General features: G+C 42.6%; 2 protein-coding genes across 3 annotated transcripts in view; one reads left to right on the top strand and one right to left on the bottom strand.

The window, feature by feature from the left end:
• Window positions 1-10300, top strand: part of LOC136639781 (signal recognition particle subunit SRP54) — a 42890-nt gene extending 32590 nt beyond the window's left edge. The window contains exons 2-5 of one of the 2 annotated variants that reach the window (XM_066614302.1): window positions 892-1071; window positions 6151-6217; window positions 7542-7639; window positions 7932-10300. In XM_066614302.1, the coding sequence (XP_066470399.1) occupies window positions 892-1071; window positions 6151-6217; window positions 7542-7639; window positions 7932-8144 (558 nt within the window). In that variant the 3' untranslated portion in view covers window positions 8145-10300. The remainder of the gene's footprint in view (window positions 1-891; window positions 1072-6150; window positions 6218-7541; window positions 7640-7931) is intronic. The other variant, XM_066614311.1, reaches the window with a different exon arrangement.
• PPP2R3C (protein phosphatase 2 regulatory subunit B''gamma) overlaps window positions 9359-22484 on the bottom strand; it is a 30535-nt gene continuing 17409 nt past the window's right edge. Inside the window, exons 7-13 of the mRNA XM_066614275.1 lie at window positions 20769-20901; window positions 18074-18129; window positions 17913-17988; window positions 16038-16174; window positions 14989-15126; window positions 13258-13317; window positions 9359-11215 (exon numbers count right to left, since the gene is read on the bottom strand). Coding sequence (XP_066470372.1) covers window positions 11027-11215; window positions 13258-13317; window positions 14989-15126; window positions 16038-16174; window positions 17913-17988; window positions 18074-18129; window positions 20769-20901 — 789 coding nt within the window. The 3' untranslated portion in view covers window positions 9359-11026. The remainder of the gene's footprint in view (window positions 11216-13257; window positions 13318-14988; window positions 15127-16037; window positions 16175-17912; window positions 17989-18073; window positions 18130-20768; window positions 20902-22484) is intronic.

The raw sequence follows: 22484 nt of genomic DNA, 5'->3' as shown, positions 1-22484 counted from the left end.
GTGTTGCAGTTGTTCATAGAATGAGTACAAGGGGAGAGGCACCTGTCAACCTGCACCTTACATTCCGAAGTCAATGCCCATCCCAAATTGTGTGTCCTCAAAATTATCTTGAAAACCTCTTGCAGCCAAACCAAAAAGTGTGTTCTATCTCTTTAAAAACTAGACGAATCAGACAGGAACTGAGGGCACAGCAGCTTCATTCAACAGCGTTCTTCATTCAGGCTCACTCTGGGACAAGTGGAAGGACAGTGCAGGCAACTGTTGTGGAAGGCAAAAGTGGACAGTGCAGGCAAAAAATGTGCTGTCCAATTTGGACTGTTGTTTTCCTCTGTTCTGTTTTTTGCTTGCCGAGCACAAGCAATTGAATTCACCCAAGTAAAGTCTTGTGTAAGATGCATGCTGATTGTACACTTGATTTTTTTTTTTTACATTTTTTGTACTTCCAACAGACTGACTGCTGAATCTTGGAGGCACTAGTCCAAAACCTAGCTCCTTCAGATTCTTCTGGGTGGCCTTGAGCAAGTTAATATTTGGTTTACGAGCTGTATATTAGAAATGAGAATGATTAACCTCTCGGGGTTTGGGATCATAGGGGTTGGATGTAGATAAAATCACTTCAACATCTAAAGTGCTCTATGAATAGTGGTGGCCATCAATAGGTGTTTAGCAACATGTGGCCAAGTTGGAGACTGATCCCCCCCCCCCCATGAATTAGATCAACTTCAGGAAATAAAACTGCAGATTTAAGCTGTGACTTGCCAATTATAAAATGTACAGAAAATTATTTGTAGGGGGCCTGATGGATAAAGGAGTCTTTGAAAAGCCCTCCCCTGCTTTTTTCCTAATGTGTGTGTTGTTTTGCATCTGACTTGGTTGCTCTCTTAATTCTAGTTAAATGCAAATGGTGACCGAGGCTTTGAAAACGTGGAACTTGGAGTCATAGGAAAAAAGAAGAAAGTTCCAAGAAGGGTCATTCACTTTGCAAGTGGTGAAACCATGGAAGAATACAGCACAGATGAAGAGGAAGAAGAGCAGCCAGAGAAAAAAGACCTCTTGCCATCTGTTGATCCAGTAGGTTTGTTTCTGAAGACTCCTTGCTACATTTGATAGTAAGGGCTAGGGTCATGTTGTGGGCTGGAAATCAGGATTTCCCGAGTTTGACTTTTCCCCCTGGAAAGAATTTACTGGGTTGTATTCATGGCCTTCCTAGGTCAAACCAAGGGGCCAATCTAGTCCAGGTTTTTTTTTTCTTTTCTTTTTTAAGGCCTGTGTAATACTTGCCTTACTTTGCTGTGTTTACAAAAATTCCTACAACTGTGTCCCACTTCTGATGTTGCCTGGAACCATGGCTTAATTCTGTTTCCATGCCATGTAACATCCCCAGGCCTTGGGCAAGCCAGGACTGAAAGCAGAATCCTTTTCCTACTTGCGTTATAGGTCCGTGTGATGTCCAGACTTAGCCAATGTGTATATATGAGTGATTTTAATGCTTTAGATCAGGGGTGCTCAATAGGTGGATCGCGATCTACCAGTAGATCGCGAGGCAAAATGAGTAGATAGCTGAGCCCTGTCTCTCCAAACTGTTAATATGTCAGTTTTGTCTAGTGACTAGACGAAACTGACATATTTAGCTAAACTGACACTGAAACTGACACTTTAGCTGCTCTTCAGGCATGCAGCAACAAAACTGAGGAAACTGACTAGACTCCAGCAGGGGCTCCATACATTAAAGGGGGTGTCTGTCAGAAGCTTCCTTCCTCCCTGGTAGATCTCTGGGCCTTGCTGGGTTTCAAAGTAGCTCTTGAGCCAAAAAAGTGTGAGCACCCCTGCTTTAGATGTTTGATATAATCGCTAGGTGCTTTTCTTGATCATACAAAAAGAACTGTGGCTGCCATTTGCTTCGTTAGGGATTTGGACATGCTGTCTTGCATTTTAGCTTTTGTTTTGAATCAGTCACATTTTCTATATTCATTAAATTTCTGTAGTGCTGTTAGTGACAAAATGGGTCTGGTGGTTACTTTTTAAAAGGTGTTTTTTAAAGAACATACAAAAAGACTGGCAAACATTTAAGCATTGAATGTGCTAAGGAAAGTCTGCTTGCTTGATTTTGCACTCTTAATAATACTGCATTATAACCTAGTGAAAGAACTGGACCATCACACCTGGGTCCGTTACATGCAGAACAATGCTGGGGAGTGGCCATTTAAAACAGCTTTGTGTGCCTTTTGTAAACAAACCTGTAGTGGAGAATTTATAGCAATTTCATAGCATATAAATACAAAATCTTGTGGTAAAATAAATGTAAAACTGCCAACAATCACCTTCAATACACCAGATTCACATCTATATTTCTGTTTAGGTGCTCTGTAGAAAGAGAGTTTACTAAGCACAACAAATTTTGGCCCAGACATGCCCTCAAGTGCATGATCAAAGTTTGACATCCATTAGAATAGCTACAGGTATGCCCATGTATTCACAGGGGATTTGGTCCACGGACAACACCCCCACCCCGGCAGATATGGAAACTGCAGATATGGGGAATGCTTGTCTCTCTACCCCCACGTGCCCATTATGTGTTTTTGAGACTTACCCCAGCGAAAATGCCATATACAAGCTTTTGAAAAAAAAAATCTAGGTTAACAGGAAGTGGTTAACATCCTGTGACCCTTGGGTTTTTTGTTTTTTTTCCCCAAGCATCCAGGCTGCCAGGAGGTCACTGCAAGCAAGACCATTTTCTCAGGGTGGGGGAGTGGGGTGGGGAGGTCTCAAAAACACGTTAATGGAGGCGCAGAGGGCCCCTCCATCTATGGATAATTGAACCTGCATAAATGGGATCCGTGGATATCGGGCCTGCTCATATTTTTCGTCGTCCGAGAGAGAGGGAGATACTGTTGCATTGTGGTACACGGAAGGCTGTGACAGACACATCCTGCAGTGCAGAATGTTGCTTTGCTGAAAGCACAATGGAATAGATGCTGAGAAAAGTGCTTGTCCCTATGTGTCTTCACCATCCATTTCCTAAGCATTCTTTAAGAATGTGGCCAAGTGAAGACTTGTTTTCATTCTGACATTTTAAAACATGCGTTTGGAATGACATTGTTAAAACTAACTGTGGCATAAATAACTCTCCTTGCTTTCCTCTTTGAGAGGAGAAATTTTTGCATAATGACATCACCTCCTGTACACATCTGAAACAGGACTGAAGTTACCTGTGGTTTGTTTTGTATCTATCAGCAGTATAAACGAGATGAAGAAAAACAGGAGCCCAAGCTGTGCTTTGATGTCTTGGCAAAAATGTTGCAGGACAATCAAGACAATTAGAGTCTTTTCTGGTAGCACCATGTTGATGGTCATTATTCTGCTTGGGGTATGAAAAGATCTATTGCAAAAATGAGCCTCTGCTGATTACATTTGTTTGGTAAATGTACAGAGTGGGATTTCCAGTAGAAGTTCAGCACCCTCAAATGTTGTAGCTCAGCTGGTATTGGATTCAATTGAAAGATGTGCAGAGCCTAAAATAAAGTCATTTTACTTCTGATTAAAACTGTAGTTGTAATAGGGATTTACTGAGTGTAACTCAACTGTAAATTCAGGTTTGCTCTGATTTTCTCAGCTACTGAAATAGTTCTGCCTGTTCACAGTCCTGCTTTTCTGCTAAGATTATAAGCCAGTTTGGTGACACATGAAATAACACAGGAAATGTTTTATAATGGGAGATGATTTACCTAGATCAGCATTTCTCAACATTTGTCCTCTGCTGTACCACTTTGCATGGTCTTCCTATTGGAAGCACCCTATTGGAAGCAATGACAAATGGTAAATGTCATTACCAGTTCTGGGTGGAGGCAATGCAATAAACATTGGTAAAAGGCTCAGAGTTCGATGGAAGGGCTTTTTCGAGCGCATGTAAAGCATGTGCTGGAGCTCTGCGCATTGAGCCGAGCCTCCTACCGCTGCTTCTCACATTACGTTGCTGATCTTGCTGCCAGATGGCATGAATCTGGGGGTCCCATGTGCACCACTGACCATCACCTCAAGTTCCACTGGTGGTACAAGAACTACTGGTTGAAAAACACTGACCTAGATTATAACAGGGATAACATAAACGTCAGGGCTATGGGGAAACGTGTGGCAGTCTTTAGTTTAAACTGTAAGTCAAGACTTTAAAGCCAGTTCAGTTTAATTTTAAAGACAAGCTTGGGATTTAAATATAGTCCAGCCAAAAGGTCAGTTTTAAATTAAGAGGGCAAGGATCTAGAGCAGCAGTTCCCAAAGTGTTGGGATCTGTGAACGCACCTGCATGCTGCATCCGTGTGTGTCTCCCAGATGTGACTGGCATTGACATCATTGTGGGCCATTTTAAACAGCAGTAAGGAGGCCAGGGTGGTGGGAGAGCTTTTTCCCGGCGTGTGGTTTTTGTGCTTTGGAGTTTTCCTGTCGTACCTTTCCACAGAGAAAGGGGCAGGTTCTGGCTCAGATTTGGGTGCACCTGCACACAGGTGGGCTCTGTCACTATGGAACAGCCTCTAAGAAGCTCTTTGCATGGCCTTGTTGGTTGAATGTGGCGTGAAGCTACTGTGGTCAGAAGAGTGCTGCTGACGGGGATAAGTGTTTATGCTTAACCAATGTAAGAATTTGATTGCAGCCCTAAGTGCTCCTGGAGCTATTTGGTGCTTTTAAAAAATGAACATATGGCTTCTGCATTTTTTGCAGAGAACAGATCTCTTGGGTCACAGCTTTTTGCTGTTTGTGAGTTTCTAGCCATTATTCTTGCAGCTGTATAATACTCCATGTGACATCACGAAGATGAACCATTTTTGCAGCATAAGCTTTCTTGCGCTGGGGCCCGCTGAATGTATCAATTCCAGGTCCAACCTTGTTATACATTGATTTTTTATACATGAATTTGACTCAACATGAATGACTCACTGCAAATTGAGAAGGGGAAAAATGCATCCCTTTAAAATGGGTTTTAAAAACAGCTTTTCTTACTGCTGTAGAGAGAGTCATGCAAGTGATCATTCCCTTCTTCAGCTGAGCCAGGCAAAGACAGGAGGTCCTGTGCATTTCTGATTGCTGCCTGCCTCTCTATAACCATAAGAAAAGCTGTTTTTAAACCACATTTGTAAAGGGACGCACTTTTTAATTTTTTAAAACTTTTTAAAAACACGTTTTATGGTATCAGCAGGGAATCCCAGAATCAAACTCCTGAGAATGTCGAGGCACAACCTTATTCCTTTAGGAGCAATGGAGCAGCAAGAAACCTGGAAGTGGGTCTAAATATATTTTTCCACTGTTTTCTTATCCACTGATTTTTTTTTAATCCACTAGGGGTTCTGTAACAGAACCCCAGTGAATAGCGAGGGATGATCTGTAGTGTTTTCAGTTGGTGGGTGCAGGTGTGAACATATATGAGATAGAGAAATGTTGCTACTAAATTAGTTCAGGAGACTCAGCAATGCAAGGGAGGTGGGTTTTATCAATATGCAGAGCACAAATGCAAATGGAATCTAGCCAAAAACAGTATAAAATCTTATCAGAGAGGGTGTGACTCACTCCCAACTGCTAATTAATTGGCAAAGATAGGTGTAATGTGTATGTAATATACTGCCACTGAAGATAAAGCTTTGCAGTTTGACACGGTACATTGCTTTAAGATGCCACACAGAAGCCTTTGCTGCAACAGGCGAACACAGGCTAGTCCTCCAGAACCTGGGAAGAATGTCCAGTGGGTTAGTAGATCTCTCTTCTTACAGAAGAGAATTCTGGATTACTAAACAGACTGCTACTGCTACTAAACAGACTGCCTTTTTCTGCATATATTTGTCTATATGATTGGTAATGTAAGCATGGAGTATCTGGTGGAGAAGATTCTTGAACTTAATTCTCATGGAGTTCTGGAGAATTTAATTCTCATGGAGCACTTAGGCCCACAGAGCACTGCAGAAGCATCTCCACATGTGTGTGGTCTGAAGAGCCAAGATATGCCAACCTTGCTGAGGCCAGTCTGGGTCTGGTCAGTGCCTGGGAAACCCTTTGTATGTCGCCTTGAATTCCACTAGGGAAGGGAGGAACAGAAAATTCCATGTTTCATGTAATGTCACATTTTGTAGCAGAAATAAGCTTAAGTGAACACCTATTTTGTTCTAGGCAACGCTTACCTGGGGGCCTTATTTGTGGTTTCAGATGCTTCGAGTTGCCACATCAACACTATCAGGTAATGACTGATTTGGGGGGGGGGAAGGGAGGGGGAGAGAGACAGAAAGAGACTAATCCTATTTTGTTGTGTAAAATGGCCTAAGATGGAGACATTAAGAGTTCTTCTATTTTAATGTCTTCATCTTAACATTATCTGTGTTTTGCCTGCCAATAACAAAATAAAAATTCATTTCTTAGGAAACGTAAGAAATTCCCCATGAAGAACTGAAAGCTTCCCTGTTGTCAAAATGATGTGGCTTCAGGGCTATTTCAAAAGTTGGGAGCTCGTGTCAGAGACTTTATCCTCACAGAAATATGATGAGTGCAGACTATCCAGTCACTGTGTCACACAGAATCGGCATATTTCAGTGCTTGCATATCACTCTAGTCTGGGATGAGGTGATCATAGGTTACTCTGAGCCTTGCCAGTTTATGCCAATGTTTTAAGTTAAAATGGAGTCACAGGAGAAAAGACTGAAGAAACCAGACGTAATAGGACCTGGGGGGGGGGGGAATTAAGCTTTTTGAAAGGTAGTCATAGCTTTAACATAATGAAAACCATTCTCTATTGCAGTGATTCCCACCCCAGGGGTACTTGCCAGAACATTTAGGGGGAAAAGAATTGAATAATGGCGTTAAAAGGCAGGTCTGTATTAGAATGCCTTGTAGCGCTAATATGAGGGGTAAAATTTATACAAGTTTGGCTGCCAAGGGGTTTGTGAGTGAAAAATGGTTGGGAACCACTGCTCTATGTTGGCCTGGGTTTTGTAAGTTGGAGTGCTTGTTCAGTATTTGATGCCTGCAACCTATATATGCTTTGAATGACACCTTTGAGGCTTCCTGGGGCTTGCTTGTATAGAGGTGGGTTGAAAACAGGGTCTTCTCAAATGCCCCTGATCAAATGACCCACTGTGTACTGATAGCACAAGAAGGGCCTGGGTAGCATCACCTCTTTTCAGGTGACTTCTGTGCTTCTGGCTTGATGTTAAACACCAAAAGGAGAGCAAGAGGATCTCTTATTCAGGTGCACGCAAAGTTCAGCTGTAGAATTCTAAACTAGTTGTACAGTATAATGTCACATGTAGTGGAGGAAATCTTGGACAAACGCCTCTGGATGATTTAGGTATCAAATTTTAGCATTGGACTGTCTGTTCTTGTGCAGTAACTTTCCATTTTGCCTGAGATTTCATACTGTGTGTGGTTCATATTTGACTTTCACAAGTTGAAGTCAAAGCAACCTTGCCACGCCGAAGGTATAATCTGCCATAAGAAATTGTCCTCGAGACTTAGGTCTGGCAAGTCTGCAACAATCATAACTTGTTGTGTTTGTGTTTTTATTTTAGTGTGTGACTTCCTTGGTGAAAAGATTGCCTCTGTTTTGGGAATCAGTACACCAAAATACCAGTATGCCATAGATGAATACTACAGGATGAAGAAGGAGGTGTGTCTGTTTCTGTACACTTTAATAGTGTAGGAATTACTGGTGTCATGATAGTTATGAAAAAGTCACAACATATTAGGTGATTTTTAAAATGAAATGTTTTAAACATGACCCTCTTCATTTGTTGATGAATCCCATCACAATGATCACCATATGGTTTTATGTTCTCCTTTAAATGGATTTGTCAGGACTGGTTTTTATAGAGGAACTAGATCAGTCTGTCAACATACTTGGTTTTTATGAATCTTGTAGTGATTGTTGACTTACTGGTCTTATACTGTGGCATTTTAAGGAGGAGGAGGAAGAAGAAGAGAACAAAATGTCGGAGGAAGCAGAAAGAAGGTTTCAAGAGCAACAGAACCAGAGTCAAGAAGGGACTACTATCCAGACAGATCAGCCAGAGGCTGCATCCTGTACTACATTTGTGAATCTCAACTTTGAAACTGAAGACGATTGCCCTCCTCTCATGGAAAGTAAACCAGATATAACTCCAGTGTCTGCGTAGAATGAGGATGTGTCATAGGAATTTCCCATTTCTTAAATTGTCAAATGTTTGTAGGACTCATTATGCATGTTCAGTGGATTGTAACTTATTTATAAGTACGGTCAGAAGTGAGCGATTAATGTCTCTTCAGTCGACACCTGTCTAATAAAGCCCAAGACATTTTGCTTAACGTCTATTAGATTATGAAATGCAAATACCTGGATCCTAAGCTGACCACCTTATCTATGCAGAAAAAGTAAAATGTCTTCCCTGAACATCTAGTGCCTTGTTGACAGTTGTGGACTGATATTATGTTTTGAGGTTGGTTTTGTATTTGTTACTTATTCAGAACTAATGTGAAAAGTTGGTAGACTAATTGGAACTAACTCACAAGGCATCTTTGTGACTTGGTTTATCATTATTGCATGTGCGTGTTTAGACATATAATTTAAAATGAGGTGACTTTCATGCCTATTTAAAGGTAAGTTTCTTAAACTTGTTTGCAAATAGTCCTGTTTCTTGGTCCCTAAAGCACATTCTCATGACTTAGTTGGAAGAGGCTTCATGTACAGAGCACCTTCCCATGGAGCAGGTAACGTGTCTTTAACAAGGAAACGCAGATGAGGCTTCAGCATTCTCAAGTCTTGTTAGCTCACCCATCTCCTTCTTAAGAGCTTTTGGCGCGGGCTTGATATGCTGGTAAATTTGCTGATGAGTCTGATGGTTGAGTGAGATGTAAAATGAATGCATTCTTTCTGTTGCACTGAGGATGGCAAAATGTCACTACTGGTGTCATGCCTTTGCAGTTCTTTTACACTAGGCTGAGTTTAAGAGCAGGCTCAGTTACAGTGGTGGAAATTGATTTGTATATTTGAAAAATTTGAGAACTGCCTACTGTGACAGTTATGGTAGGTTTCTGAGCTAGAATGAATCCATTCTGTACCTCGGCAAGGACCACTAACAACCTGTTCTAGCTTGTGTAAAATTCTGTAGGACAATCCATGCCAAATGCTCATGAACTAGCTGCCGCATAAATGGTGTAGAGGTAGGGCAGCATTCAAACAGCTGTGCAAGAGTGTTCAGGTGTTCTTGTGCCACCTTCCCACTCCCACGACAAAAAGGTGCATGAATGGGGACCTACTAGAATGGGATGTATCCAGAAAGCTAAAGTGGCACCCTCATGTGCAGAAGGTTCTTTATACAGAAGGAATTAAATAAAAACAGAGAGGCTAGTCTTAAATTGTCATGAGACCCTCTCAGGGTCCACTTTAGTTCTTCTCTTTTATCCTGTAAAAGAAGGGCAACCCCAGGTTCCTCAATAAAACCCAACAGAGAGGAATGAGGAACATAGGGTTTATTAAAATTAACACATGCAAAGCATTAATATAGATCCAAATATGCAGTTAACGGAAGCACTACAAAAAAGGAGGCTCCTAACCTGTAGGACTTGCCTGCAGCCCCCCCCCCAAATCCTTTTGTGAACTTGCTAAGAAAAAAAACTGCAAAGAAAAGATTTAAAAAAACCCTAATGCAGTCTAATCTTTCTAGCTAGGCAGAGGTTTAACTTCTCAAATGCACAGTACCACACTGAGGCTACTCTCCTCCAAATCCCTTCCACCAAGGAGGCAGCAAGGTTCCCTTCTCTACAAGGTTTTATTCTCTATACTAACAGACCCAACCCTTTTCACCTGGATCCTTTACACCTGAGGAGTCCCAGGTAATGGAAGGAAAGCACAGATCTACATGAAACAACAGTTTCAGGACAGACCCCTTTCCATAGAAGCCTGTACACTTGCATAAAGGTACACAAGGTTAGGAGGTGGAGGCACACAATGGATCCCTTTTGTTCACTTCATGCCCACCAAGAAATAAATTCATAGCACTATGCAGAAAATGAGGCACAGCTGCTTTTAGTGTCCTTACTATATGTGAAGCCTGTATATGGAGTGAAAGTCTAAAGGCATCACCATTAATAAGCCTTCTGTTTGCCTGTAACTCTTGCTTGCCAAAAATGTTCTTGCTACACTGAATGGGGAAGGGCTCGTTGTCATGGGGTTTCTCTAGTCTCTGTGCCTTACCTTTAATATTTCTTTCCGTTTATGCAATTAGTATGGAAGTGATTATTTTTTCTTGTAAATGCATTAAAATTTTTATATTTAATATAATTTTAAATCACAGCTGGGCTCAGAGTTTTGCTTTCAGTACAGCAGGGTGCAGATGCTGTTAGAGGTGACCTGCAGTCAGCTAAGTTGAGAGGAAAATGTTGTGTTTTGCCTGGGACCATTTGGGGTATCTTTCTGAAAGAGGGTACATATTCAAATATTTTGAAAGCTCTGGGTATTTACAGGCTTGAGGAAATATGGAGGAGGAAAGGTTACGCTGCTGATGTCAAGTGGGTCAGGTGACAGGATCTGCTGTCTTCATCAAGCTCATGTCAAGGGTTTTGTGATACAGTTTAGTAGGCTATTTTACTACAATGCATCTGAAACACTTACTGCTACAGTGTGCCTTTAGAACAGAGTTGGTAGTTAAGAAAATATGTATCTGATAATTTGATAGATGACACTTGCAGACTCTGAGAGTCTCTGGCACTCTGTTTTAGCAATGATAATTCAGAGGTACAGTCAGGACAAGTTGATGTTCAGGAGGTACGGGCTGGGCTATGGCTTTGTTACTGTATAAAAGATGTTAAAAACTAGACTTAGCAAGTTTTTATTGAAACTATTAAATGTATAAAAACTGGCCTGCTTCAGATAGGAGCCATTTCACCATTTTTGTACAAAGCTTTAGTTTTGCCCATCTGGGGCTTCCTTTATTTGGGTCATGAATAAGAACTGTTTAGCTTCAAGTGGCCACTGTATCATTTGGGTATATCTCCATGGATACAGTCTACCCCTGTTAAATCATGTCTCATCAAGATCTGTTGCGTTGTCATTATCACTTGCTACAAGGACCTCTCTGTTCTCATAGGTCCAGAAGCCATTAAGGTCTATTAAAATGCTGGTGACAGTGTCGCCTTGACTGCTGTTGATTAAGTCCTGAAGCGAGATTTTGTAAGGGTCCTTGGGCTTCACCATATCAAAGATTTCATCCTAGAAAAGGCAACCAGAGAATTAACACAGCACTCATTTTATCCAAAGGCACACAGAACACAGAGGTGGTATAACACCAAAATAATGGGTTAGTCACTAACTAAGTGACTGAGTAAACTAAATTCTACATCACACTCAAGCACATCATTGTTCAGGGTAAAAAGTATAGAACAACTTTGCTGAAAAGGCATATAAAACTGTACAAGCACATTAAGGATGTGTTTGTACTTGTGCTCAAGTACAGACAAAACTTATATCTCTAATAAAGTTCATTACTGTATACAGCACATTGCATGAACAATTTAACTAGAGAATAAGGACAAGACATTCACTTTTCTAGGGCCAACAGAATGCAGACTCACTTAGTAGGCTACAAGACTTATGCCCCAATCCTATTTGTGCAATACACTGGTGGATCTTGTGAACTGTCAGCATACCACGTGGCCTGCTGATGCCATTCTGATGCCACTCTACCATTCTGTAGCCAGCTGCTGTGAATGCAAAGGGAGGGAGAACAGGCACCAGCAGCAGCACCATGCAGACCAGCTGTTGACGCAGGTATGTTGGTAGCAATGTCCACCAGATCCCATGCTCCTGTTCTGGGCCTGACCCCCCCCCCCCCCGCCCTAACAAGTGTATGCCAGCAAAAGAGTAGGCCAGGGCTTTTCAAACTGGGGCATCTCAACCCCCAGCCTGTGGGCCCTGGCCTCTGCCCCCTTAAGGGGCGGGGGCAGCCAGGAGGCAAGGAGGACACAGTGGCACTATCCCCAGGATCATACTGCTCAGGGGGCTGCAGGAACTTGGGTGCACTCACCAGAGCCTCCTGCAGCCTCCTAGGGGTGCAGGGAGCCCTGCACAATTGTCTGCAGGGCTCCCCAATGCTTCAAAAGTGAAAGTGGAGCAATCACACTCCACTTCCACTAAACAGGAAGTGGAGCACAATCCCTCCACTTTCACAGCTTCAGGGAGCCCTGCAGGCAGTCACACAGGGCTCCCCCTACCCCCAGGAGGCTGCAGGAGGCTCTGGCAGGTGCACCCAAGCCCTTGCAGCCCCCTGTGTAGTGCAATCCTGGGATCACACCACTGCCTCTCCCCTGCCCCTGCAAGGACTTACAGTGGTTTTCAAACTCCCTGAGAGTTGGAGGGAGTAGGGACTTTTATTTCTCTCCTCAGTTGCTACCTGGAGTAGGCCTATTGGGGAGCAACTGAGGAGAAAAATAAAAATCTCAATTACTTGGTGAACCAGGCTACACCTCAGTTGGCCTGAAAAATGCAGTAGGCACTAGGTCTGCATCCCTGCACTTTGCAGGCTGGCTCTGGATAGTAGTAGGGTGTAAATTCAGAACTTATGCTCCATGTTGGCAGCTATCTGTACAATGATTGAACAGAGGGATTCCAAGGCTTGTTAAATGACATCTCGATTTGTCATCCAAACCTGAGAGCTGTTTAGCTATAACTTATAAACCTAGGATATAAAACAAAGATCAAATTCTGCTTTCACATATTGGCTTGTAAACCCAAGCTTCTGCTTGTATGACATATAGGGCTTGACAGACCAGGATTCCTTTGTGCACAAGGGGAGGAAAAAGTGTTTATGATCCAACAAATTGGCATCTGAATTGGATGGCCAAATTGGATATGGCATCTGAAGAAGGCCAGTGTCCTTGAAAGGTATTGGCTTTGATTAGTAATGCTGATAACTGATTTCAAATTCCTGCCCACTAAGAGGACCAGAGACTTGGGATTTTTCCAGCCTCAGTACTTCATATTCTAAAACTCTCTACTTACTGTAGTCTCTCTTCACCTTGTGCCTTAAGGATATGCTCTTTACAGCCTCACATTTTAAAAAGACATTAGCATATTGCTAAAAAGATACTTAATGGCATACCAGCTTCTGATGCTTTTTAAATATTATAGTCAAACTGTATGCAACCTTATGGTACTAAAACTGTCCCAGCAGTTATTTTTATTATACACATACAGACCGCCCAGCATCTTCAAAGCCAATTAACTGCTGAACACACTTTGATCAGAACTCTCACCTTGACATCCTGAAAAGAAACTGGTTCTTGTCCATGGATTTTCATTTGCTCTTGAATGGCCTGTGGCAATGGGACAGAGTAAGGAAGTGCATTTTAAAACGCAAGAGGTTCTCAGTCTCTGAGAACTGTCAGTGGAAAAACTGTTAATTTACAATGTAATCTTGCTGTAGTGCAAAAGTAGGCATCTATATATGGCTGCCCAGAGGCCACTGGATGGTGGCAGTGTTAACGTTGAGAGTGCCATAGTATGAAGTTGTCTAATTACAAATGCATCTGCTCTCTGGGATCTGACAGAGAGAGGTCTTGCCCACCTACCTGCTATTTTTCAATTTGGCTATGCTAGGGATTGAACTGGGTTCTTTGACAGGCCTAGCACCTGGCTATTGCTCCTGCTCACACTAATTTCTTGGAGAGGTAGGTGGCCTGAAGCCAGCTCTATTTCACCCCATGTGTGAGGAGTAGGCAGAGGGTTACATTCAGCCTGTTCCTCTCCAAACAGGTGATCAGTACAATTCCCAACTCCAGGCCTACTTTGAAGAAAAGGGCTAGAACTGAGGCAGACAGCAGGCATCATTGTTAAAATAAGCTTTTAACCCCAAACTTTGAGACAAACTGTGTAAAGTGTGTTCTGGAAGAAGAAATAATTGGAAGATGAAGGGCCAATTGATGTTTGTTGCAGAGGAATTAATCTGCTTCATGCTGCTAAAAGAACCTGGCTCTGGGTGTGTTTGAAGCCTGCAGAGCACTTACTGTAAAAGCTTTGAAAGCATTCCAGGTTTTTTGAAACCCTTGAATTATCCTACCCCTGAGTCATTAACAGGAAAATACTTTTTGTTTAGTAGGCCCAGAATTGGAGGTAATCTTTAGGAAATGGACAAAGGCTTCACAAACAAGACTGAGTTGTTTTGATTGCTTTAGTCTGAATGGAATGCACGTATGTGGGATTTTATTATCCAAATTCACAACTGTTTGTGAATTTGTCCTGTAAAAGAAAATAACTGGACAAATATACAGTTGTCCAATTAGCCACTTTAGCTTCTGGAAGAAGGAAACATGGGATCCACATTTAATTAAAAAAATTCCACTGAGATGAGTGAGTTGAGTCTTTAGTAAGGGAACACCTTGATTCTTCAGGATTGCACCAGCAGATCTCAGTGATGTTGTACTGATTCAGTGGCTGACTAATGAAGTATTTATGGACCTAGTCATACTACTGCCAGCAAATAGAGACTTGTTTTTAAAATGGGATCTAACTGCCTCAGTCAGTGAGCAAATACAAAGTTTAATAAGCACTAAAACACAAACACCATTGTAGGAAAGCTGTCATCAGATGACAGAGCAACCACAGTCTTGCCATCATAATTCATAGGAAGAAGCAATTAACATCCCATAAATGATGGCCATTAGCAATTCTTCAGGCAAATCTTTACTTAAAAAAACTGGGTGTTTTCAGCAGAGCTGAAAATCAACTTTGGGAAAATCTGAATTTTAGTTACAATCACAGCAGTGTATTTTTTTTTTTTTAATGTAAGATGCACTCTGAAAATACACTTAATTCCTTCCCTTTAATGTGGAGATTTAAACATTTGTATCTTTTCTGAAAACTGACAAAAACCCTCATTGTTAGCACTGGCAGTTTAAGGCAGTGGCCTGCTGGTCTCTAAGTAGAGGCACACTGGCTGCAACAACACAGGTACTAAAAATGACCTACCTCCACAAAGACAGACTTACCCTAAAGAAATAATTAAGGGAAAAGACATTCAGGTATCCTTTGTTCTCGATATCAAGCAGCTTGAAAATATATTGCAGAGCTGCAGGTTCCTTTCTGTTTTCTAATGCAAGTACAAAGTCCAGGTACGTCTTGTAGTCCTAAAATCAGATGCAATCATGTTTATTATAGTCCTCTTTCTAAATTGATTTTGCAAGCAGAACATAATTGGTGGCTATTTCCTTGTAGGAGAGCAGTTAGTTTTCATTGAAAGACAGCAGGAAGCAGAAAATGGCAGCTGAGAAAAAAAAGACATTCAGAAAACACTTGCTTTTTTATCGGACAGGCAACATACCCATAGATTTTTAGCAAAAGTACCAGAGGGCTTCTCCAACAAATTAGTAAACTATGAACATTAAATGTTAAACAATAGTCAATTACATTCTTTCAGCGACCAACCATTGTTCACTTGACAGACGTGATTCCATGTGTTAAGGCAAGTTAAAAAAATCCCTTTAGTTACTCTATTTGCAGGATGGCCAGTAGCTGAACATTAACATTATAACTAAATCTTCCCTACTCCAATGCATGCTTAACAAGCAAGCCCCACAGACCCCAGGGAACTCACTTCATGCACAGAATTGTTCTATAAGTGTTCAAAAATATCAAATTTTTATTAAAAGGCAACCTGCAGCTGCAGCAGCATCATGACAAGAAATGAATGACATCCTAGATAATTAAAAGTTAATTATGTATTAACTGATATATGTTTGTGCATCCAAGGCTTTCAGTTTTTAAGCACCTTGTTTTTTGCTTTTGGCAAGAAGAGGCAAATAGTGAAGAGCCCACTGCCCCCCCATGAGATTTCTCACTCCACCCGCTGCTAAGTCAGCTACAAATTCAATGTGTGGGTTTTCAGCTGCCATTCAAATCAGAATTTCTCCTTTGTTCTATTTAGTTAACATTTCATGTCACAGTCTTTAGAACCTGGAAGAGTTCAACATTTTTTAAGAACTTTGTTTTTACACAAAATGTAAGATATAATTTCTATCATATATGTACAAAGGAATACCATTTCTCCATCATAGGTCAGACACTCCTGGAAGACGCGGTCCAAAAATATGTTGGTTAGAGTCCCTGTTCCATAGCGAGATAATTCCTCTTTGCTAAGCATGCCATTGTGATCTTTATCAAGGTTTAAATATTGGCCTGTGGTGGTGGTGGGGGAATAAAGAACAGATATGTGAACTTTTCATTGAAAAGCAGTATATAAATACTGTTAACAGCAACAATAATAATATACAGTAACAGCTTTCTGTACTTCTTGAATTATTAATCAGAAATCAAAATGTATTTTAGATTATAAACACAATTGTTACATTGCAACATTTTAGATTTGTAGTGGAAATTTATTGATTTCATGGCACAAAACAATGAAGCATTTTCTGTTGAGAAGCTCATGAAGATGGCTAATATATAGGGTGTAGTAACAAAAATATTGTCTCCTGAGCACTGGGGGGCAGTGGGGCTGGACACTCCAGAGAAGGATGGTATGAACAGCAGGAAAGGGGAATCTGTGAATATTCCTCCCTCCCAAAAGCAAAGAAAACAATGACTTAGGAGACAATCCAGTGTTTACTGAAATGGAAACAAAAATCAAAGAGTTTGAGAAATGTGAAAATGGGGACAAAAATGTGAATGGTGGAATATTCAGGAAAAATGGTAATGGAGTCAACAAGAGGATCACTTAAAGAGCAGGTACTTGACAATAGGCCTAAACTCAATTTTGTTTTCCTGTAGAACAGTGGTATTCAAACTGGGGCGTCATGACGCCCCAGCCTTTGGGTCCTGGCCTCTGCTCCCTTAAGGGGTGGGGGCAGCCAGGAGACAAGGGGAGGGCAGTGGCTTGCAGATCGCACCACTCAGGGAGGCTGCAGGGGCTTGGGTGCACTTGCCCAAGCCTCCTGCAGCTTCCCGGGGGTGCGGGGAGCCCTGCGCAACCTTCGGCAGGGCTCCCCAGGTCAGGAAAAGTGAAAGCGGAGCGATCGCGCCCCGTTCCGCAAAACCGGAAGCAGAGCACGATCGCTCCGCTTTCCCTTCTGATGGGGCTGCAGGGATTGGGGTGCACCCTTCAGTCCCTGCAGCAGCCATCCCTGTGTGCGGGAAGCCTTGTGCAAGCCTTGTGCAAGCAGGTCAGGGAGAGGGAGAGTGGGGCGATTACGTTCCGCTTCCGCTTTTACGGAGGCAGTGCAGATCGCTCCACTCTCCCTGGCCTGGGCCGCCCTGCAGGCGCTCGCGCAGGGCACCCTGCACACAGGGATGGCTGCTGCAGGGACTGAAGGGTGCATCCCAGTTCCTGCAGCCGCTTGATCCTGCTGCCTCCCCCCCCCCGCCCCAGCAAAGACTTACTGCGGGTTTCAAACTCCCGGAGAGTTTGAAAACCACAGTTGTAGAAGAATATTCAACTAATGATCAATGGTGGCGGCACAGAGCTGTGCCGTCTTGAGGGGCCAAATATGGGCCACTGACATTATACTGCCTACCCTTGACAGGTGGGAAAGAAACAAGAATAAAGCTATCCTAAGTGCTGGTCCACACTGAGCAGTTAAGAAAGAATGCCTAGGTGAACACTCCTACGTATGCCAGTCCCATTACATACATAGCTATAGTCCTCTCACTGAATACTTATAGGAGACCTTGATCTGAATGCCAACCTGAACAGGGACTCATTGCATCAGGTGAGGTGTAGCTACATCAGATAACTACAAAGGTGTGTCCCTTGTAAGCCACAGTGTCACAATCTCTGGTCTTTCTGAACTGATGAGGCAGAGAGATAGCTGTTTATGCCATATAAATGGTAACAGCAATAAAAATACACAGCCAAACCCATGAAGAAGCCTGCTTTGTGAGAATAAAGTTATACGATCTTGCTCATACGAGAACATACCGTAAACCCTCAATGCAGAAGGAGCGGAAAACCAATTGGTTTCTTGACTTTCTTTAGAAAGTTCTTCATCCCGTAACTGAATCAACATAGAAACACTGAATTAGAATTTAACAAGCACAATGAAAAAACACAAAAAGCAAAGTATGCATCAAAATGCCTACCTCTAACAAGTCATCCAGGAAACTGCAGGCTAAAATATCCTGTATTTTTATCTTTCCTGGAAGAAAACAAAATTAAATTAACACAGACACACTTTATATATAAATATATATAAAATTCTCACACAGGCACAGACTCAGACACTAATTAATGGATGTACTTTGGACCTCACCTTTTAAATTCATGTTTCAAAAGGACTTGAATGAGAATAAATGTTTTAATGGCTGAAAATCTTTAGTCCATCAAAACTGGACACAGCCAAAGTGAAAGGCCTTTACAAAACTGATCAAAAGTCACAAAGCCCTGGAGAGTTGCACTTCTTATGTCCTAGGACAGGGGTGCCCAAGCCCCAACCCAGGGGCCACTTGTGGCCTTCGGGGGCTCCCAATCTGGCCTTCAGGGAGCCCCCAGTCTCCAATTAGCCTTTGGCCCTCTGGAGACTTGCAGGAGCCTGTGCTGGCCCAACGCAACTGCTCTCAGCGTGAGGGCGACTGTTCGACCAGGCCTCCCTCCACTGCTTGCTGTTTCATGCCTGTGATGCAGCAGCGGCAGCAAAGGAAAGGCCGGCCTTGCTTTGTGCAAGGCCTTTTGTAGGCCTTGAGCTATTGTAAGACCTTCATTCATTCATATAAGGTCCACCTCTAATATATTCATGTATGTACATTTATTCAAATTTGAAATGTAAATTAATTCCTTTTTCTTCCTGGCCCCCGACACAGAAATGTGACCCTCCTGCCAAAAAGTTTGGACAGCCCTGACCTAGAACAATAAACAGCTAGGAAAGAATTCAACTTCAGAGTTGCCCCACATTTTCAGTGGAGTGCAATGAAGAAGGAAAGCCTACCATCCTACTACAAAAAGTTCAGGATTACAACTAAACCTGAAACAGCTGAAGGGAACTAACAGCCCGATCGACCGTAACTCCCCATGTGGCAATGCAATCTGCTGTTTGCCGCAGGGGTTTTTTAGCATCTGAAGGTCTCCTTGGGGTAAGGGAACAAATATTCCCTTACCCAGGTTATGCCCCAGCTGCTGCCATGGGTCAACTTGAACCTGCACCAGCGATATTACTGGTGCAAGTTCACATTGCCCCATGAAGGCAGATCAAACTTCTTGGGCTATGAATGCATCAACGCAGCCCTAGTTATCTGTGATTGCCGTCTCAACCTCATGTATTTGAGGCACCCAAATGGTCGCTGCTACATGGCACGTGGATAGGAACAGCGACAGAGGGGTTTGCATATTATGGGAAGAATGGCAGTTAATTGCATTGCTTCCTACAAACTGCTGTTTATGCCAGAGCAGCACTCCAAGCCTGGGCCAATCCAGACATACCACAGAGGTTTGTTGTTCACAAGGGCCTCTGCATTCACTTTAGCCACAGACAGCTCTGCACACCGTGGTATAGTGAATGAGAAAACCTGTGCAGATGTGAGTTTGTGAGGGCCTCAAAGCTTGACATCTTCTAGCACCTGCATCCTAGCTACTTTCCCAAAGTGACCCAGCAGGCACCAGGCATAAATTTTTCTTGATTGCAATCACAATAAGCAACTATTTGCGATTACCGTGTTTCCCCAAAAATAAGACACTGTCTTATAAGCGTTTTTTGGCTCAAAAAAACACACGAGGTCTTATTTTTGGGGCAGGTCTTATTTTTTTTAATGTACAACAATCCACAGTCATTCATGTACAAAAATATACCTTACAAAAATATCCCCTCAGCACCCAGGAGGATGCCTGCCTATCTACTCAGAAGTCAGTCCCTTTATAGTTAATGGGACTTACTCCCTAGAAAGCATGGAGAGCCTCAGAGCCCGGTAGGCAGGGTTGCCTCGCTTGCTGCTTCCCGCCTCAGCTCCTCCTCAGCGTCCTCTGCCCAAGGCAGCATAGCAGGCGCTTTCTAGGTGGCGCGCGGGAGTGCAGCATTCCTGGTCATGCTGTCCACCCGCCCTGCCCGAGGACCCCTTCTGCCCCCCTCCCGGCCCTGATCACAACTAGGTCTTATTTTCGGGGTAGGTCTTATTTTTGGGGAAACACGGTAGCTACATCAACAACAACTTGAAATCTGTGCTGTCAGACACTGAAAGACAGCCTCCACAAGCCTTGCACCTCTTTATCAGATGATCCTGTAGCAGCACAGACTGCAAGCCAAGTATTGCTGCGGTGGCTGTGCATTGCGTTGCATAAACAATACAATATATTTTTGTTAAATGGATTGCAGTTATTTGCTCATTATGTTCTATCATTATGAAACACCTCTCAGAGCACAAGCATTCAGATGACAGATAAACCATAAGGGACTTCTTATCTTAGTTTAATCCTGCAGTTGGAATACAAGGCTTGTGCAAGACTCATCATTCCATGGGTGACATTCTGGCTAGAACTCCCGCCATCAGGGGCTCTTCTCAACAAACAGAATTCATGAGTGGAAGGAGCATTTTGCTCACAGGAAGGTTGTCCCTGTGTTGTGCCAGGACCCTTCCATGAGCAGAACAGAGTGTTCCACTTGTAGAGCAAGCAGGCCTGATGGTGGAAGTCTGAATGCCACCTAGTATTTGCAAATCTGAGATGGCAAAACTGAAATTTAAAAAAAGAAAAAACAACTCTCAACATGAAGACACTTCATTCCATTTCTTATTGCACACATTAACAGAAAGCAGCCTCCCCCCCTTCTGCCCAAAAGCAATATGAACTTACCTGTTCTGAGTGGATCTAAAAAGAAGAAAAATTTCCTGACTGCGGTGCAGACATAGAAGGAATAAAAGGATTTTTCTAAGCCATCCAACTGTGGCAAAGTGGGGATGAGCTCCAGAATATAATTTTCTAAATCCTGGGAAAATTAAAGCAAGAAACCTCTTCTTAGATGTCATCACAAATTGTGTTGCAGTTGTTCAAGCTTATCTTGTACTTGACAAGATGATAATTTTTCCAACTGCTCCCTTGTGGAGGGTGCAAAGATGCAAGAAGGAAAGTACAACAGGCACCCTCTGGTAGCTGCACTGCATGTCACAGCACCCCTTCCTTTTTGAAGTGGGCATTGCTTGTTGAGAGGTTTCACTGCCACAAGCACAATACAATGCAAGATGTAAATAAGAAGACAGTCAAAGCTTTGTCAGAGAATGTTCCAGGTACTGCAGAGTATCCTTAAATTGGGGATTCTCTGGAACTGAGTATCAGGTGTTTTTGTAACAGAGTATTCTGAAATAACTTGGGGAGGGTCTATTGCTCAGTGGTAGGGCACATCCAGATGTGAGGGAGAGCACCAGGATGCAGGTCTCCTGTTGTCTTTTGTGCTCCCTGAGGCATCTGGTGGGCCACTGTGAGATACAGGAAGCTGGACTAGATGGGCTTTTGACCTAATCCAGCTGAGCTCTTCTTATGTTCTTTGCATGCAGAAGGTCCCAAACGCAATCCCTGGCATCTCCAGTTAAAGGGTCAGGCAGCAGGTGATTATATGAAAGGCCTTTGCCTGAGACCCCAGAGAGCTGTTGCTGTCTGAGTAGACAAAAGCTAGAAGAACCATTAGGACTGTTCACTTATGTCCCCTCCAATCATATATCCAGGGAATGTGCGATGGGGAAAATGCCACACTACTGCTGGAAAAGTGCACTGGCCACAACCCCCGATATCCATCTGTTGGACATTAATATGGAATGTCTATATACAATACATGTAGGTGTGGACCAGTATGTGCCTTGCTGTTAAGGAGTGCAGCCAGCAGGCACAACCTTGTTGCCTCCCTCACATATTCCATGCAAGTATAGAAAATGACAACAAATGAACAGCCCCAGTACAGGTCGTGCCTCATTATTCACTGGTGTTCTGTTCTGGAACCTCCAGTGGATTAAAAAAACAGTGGATACCAAATAGTGGAAAAAATTAGCTTTAAAGACCCACTTCCGGGATTCTTGCTTCTCCATTGTCACCCCAGAATGCATTGGTATAGGCACTATACCACATTCAGCCACTATATGGGGTGAATAAAGGAATCTAATGGAATGAAATTATAATTATTAAACAGCACAAAGGTAGGATTTTGGCTCTTTTCCTTGTTCCAAAGGCATTTAAAGGTGGACCTCAGTATCAGTGGTGAGTCAAATCAGTGGATACCAAATCAGTAGATAGAGGTTCCACCTGTATAAGGCTGTTTCATATGTTCAATTTATAAAAAAAACATTTGAATAACTCAGGCTACGCCCACCATAACTTATTTGTTCATTAACTAAATGTGAACACTTCCTTACCAAATACCTGACTTGCTCTCTACTGCAGACAGTTCAGGGTACCAGAAAGTGTATGGCTGACTAATTTCAATTATATTACAGAAATGCATTGACAAGCCTAACTAAATCCCTGAGTGGTGACGCAGTGGTGCTGGCGCAGGCTATGCTGCATCCCACAGGAATTTCCGCT

The sequence above is a fragment of the Tiliqua scincoides genome, chromosome 1 (genome assembly GCF_035046505.1).
Source record: "Tiliqua scincoides isolate rTilSci1 chromosome 1, rTilSci1.hap2, whole genome shotgun sequence".
Taxonomy (NCBI): Eukaryota; Metazoa; Chordata; class Lepidosauria; order Squamata; family Scincidae; genus Tiliqua; species Tiliqua scincoides.
Note: the sequence above shows the minus strand (reverse complement) of the source record. Positions and strands in the feature narration are given on the sequence as shown.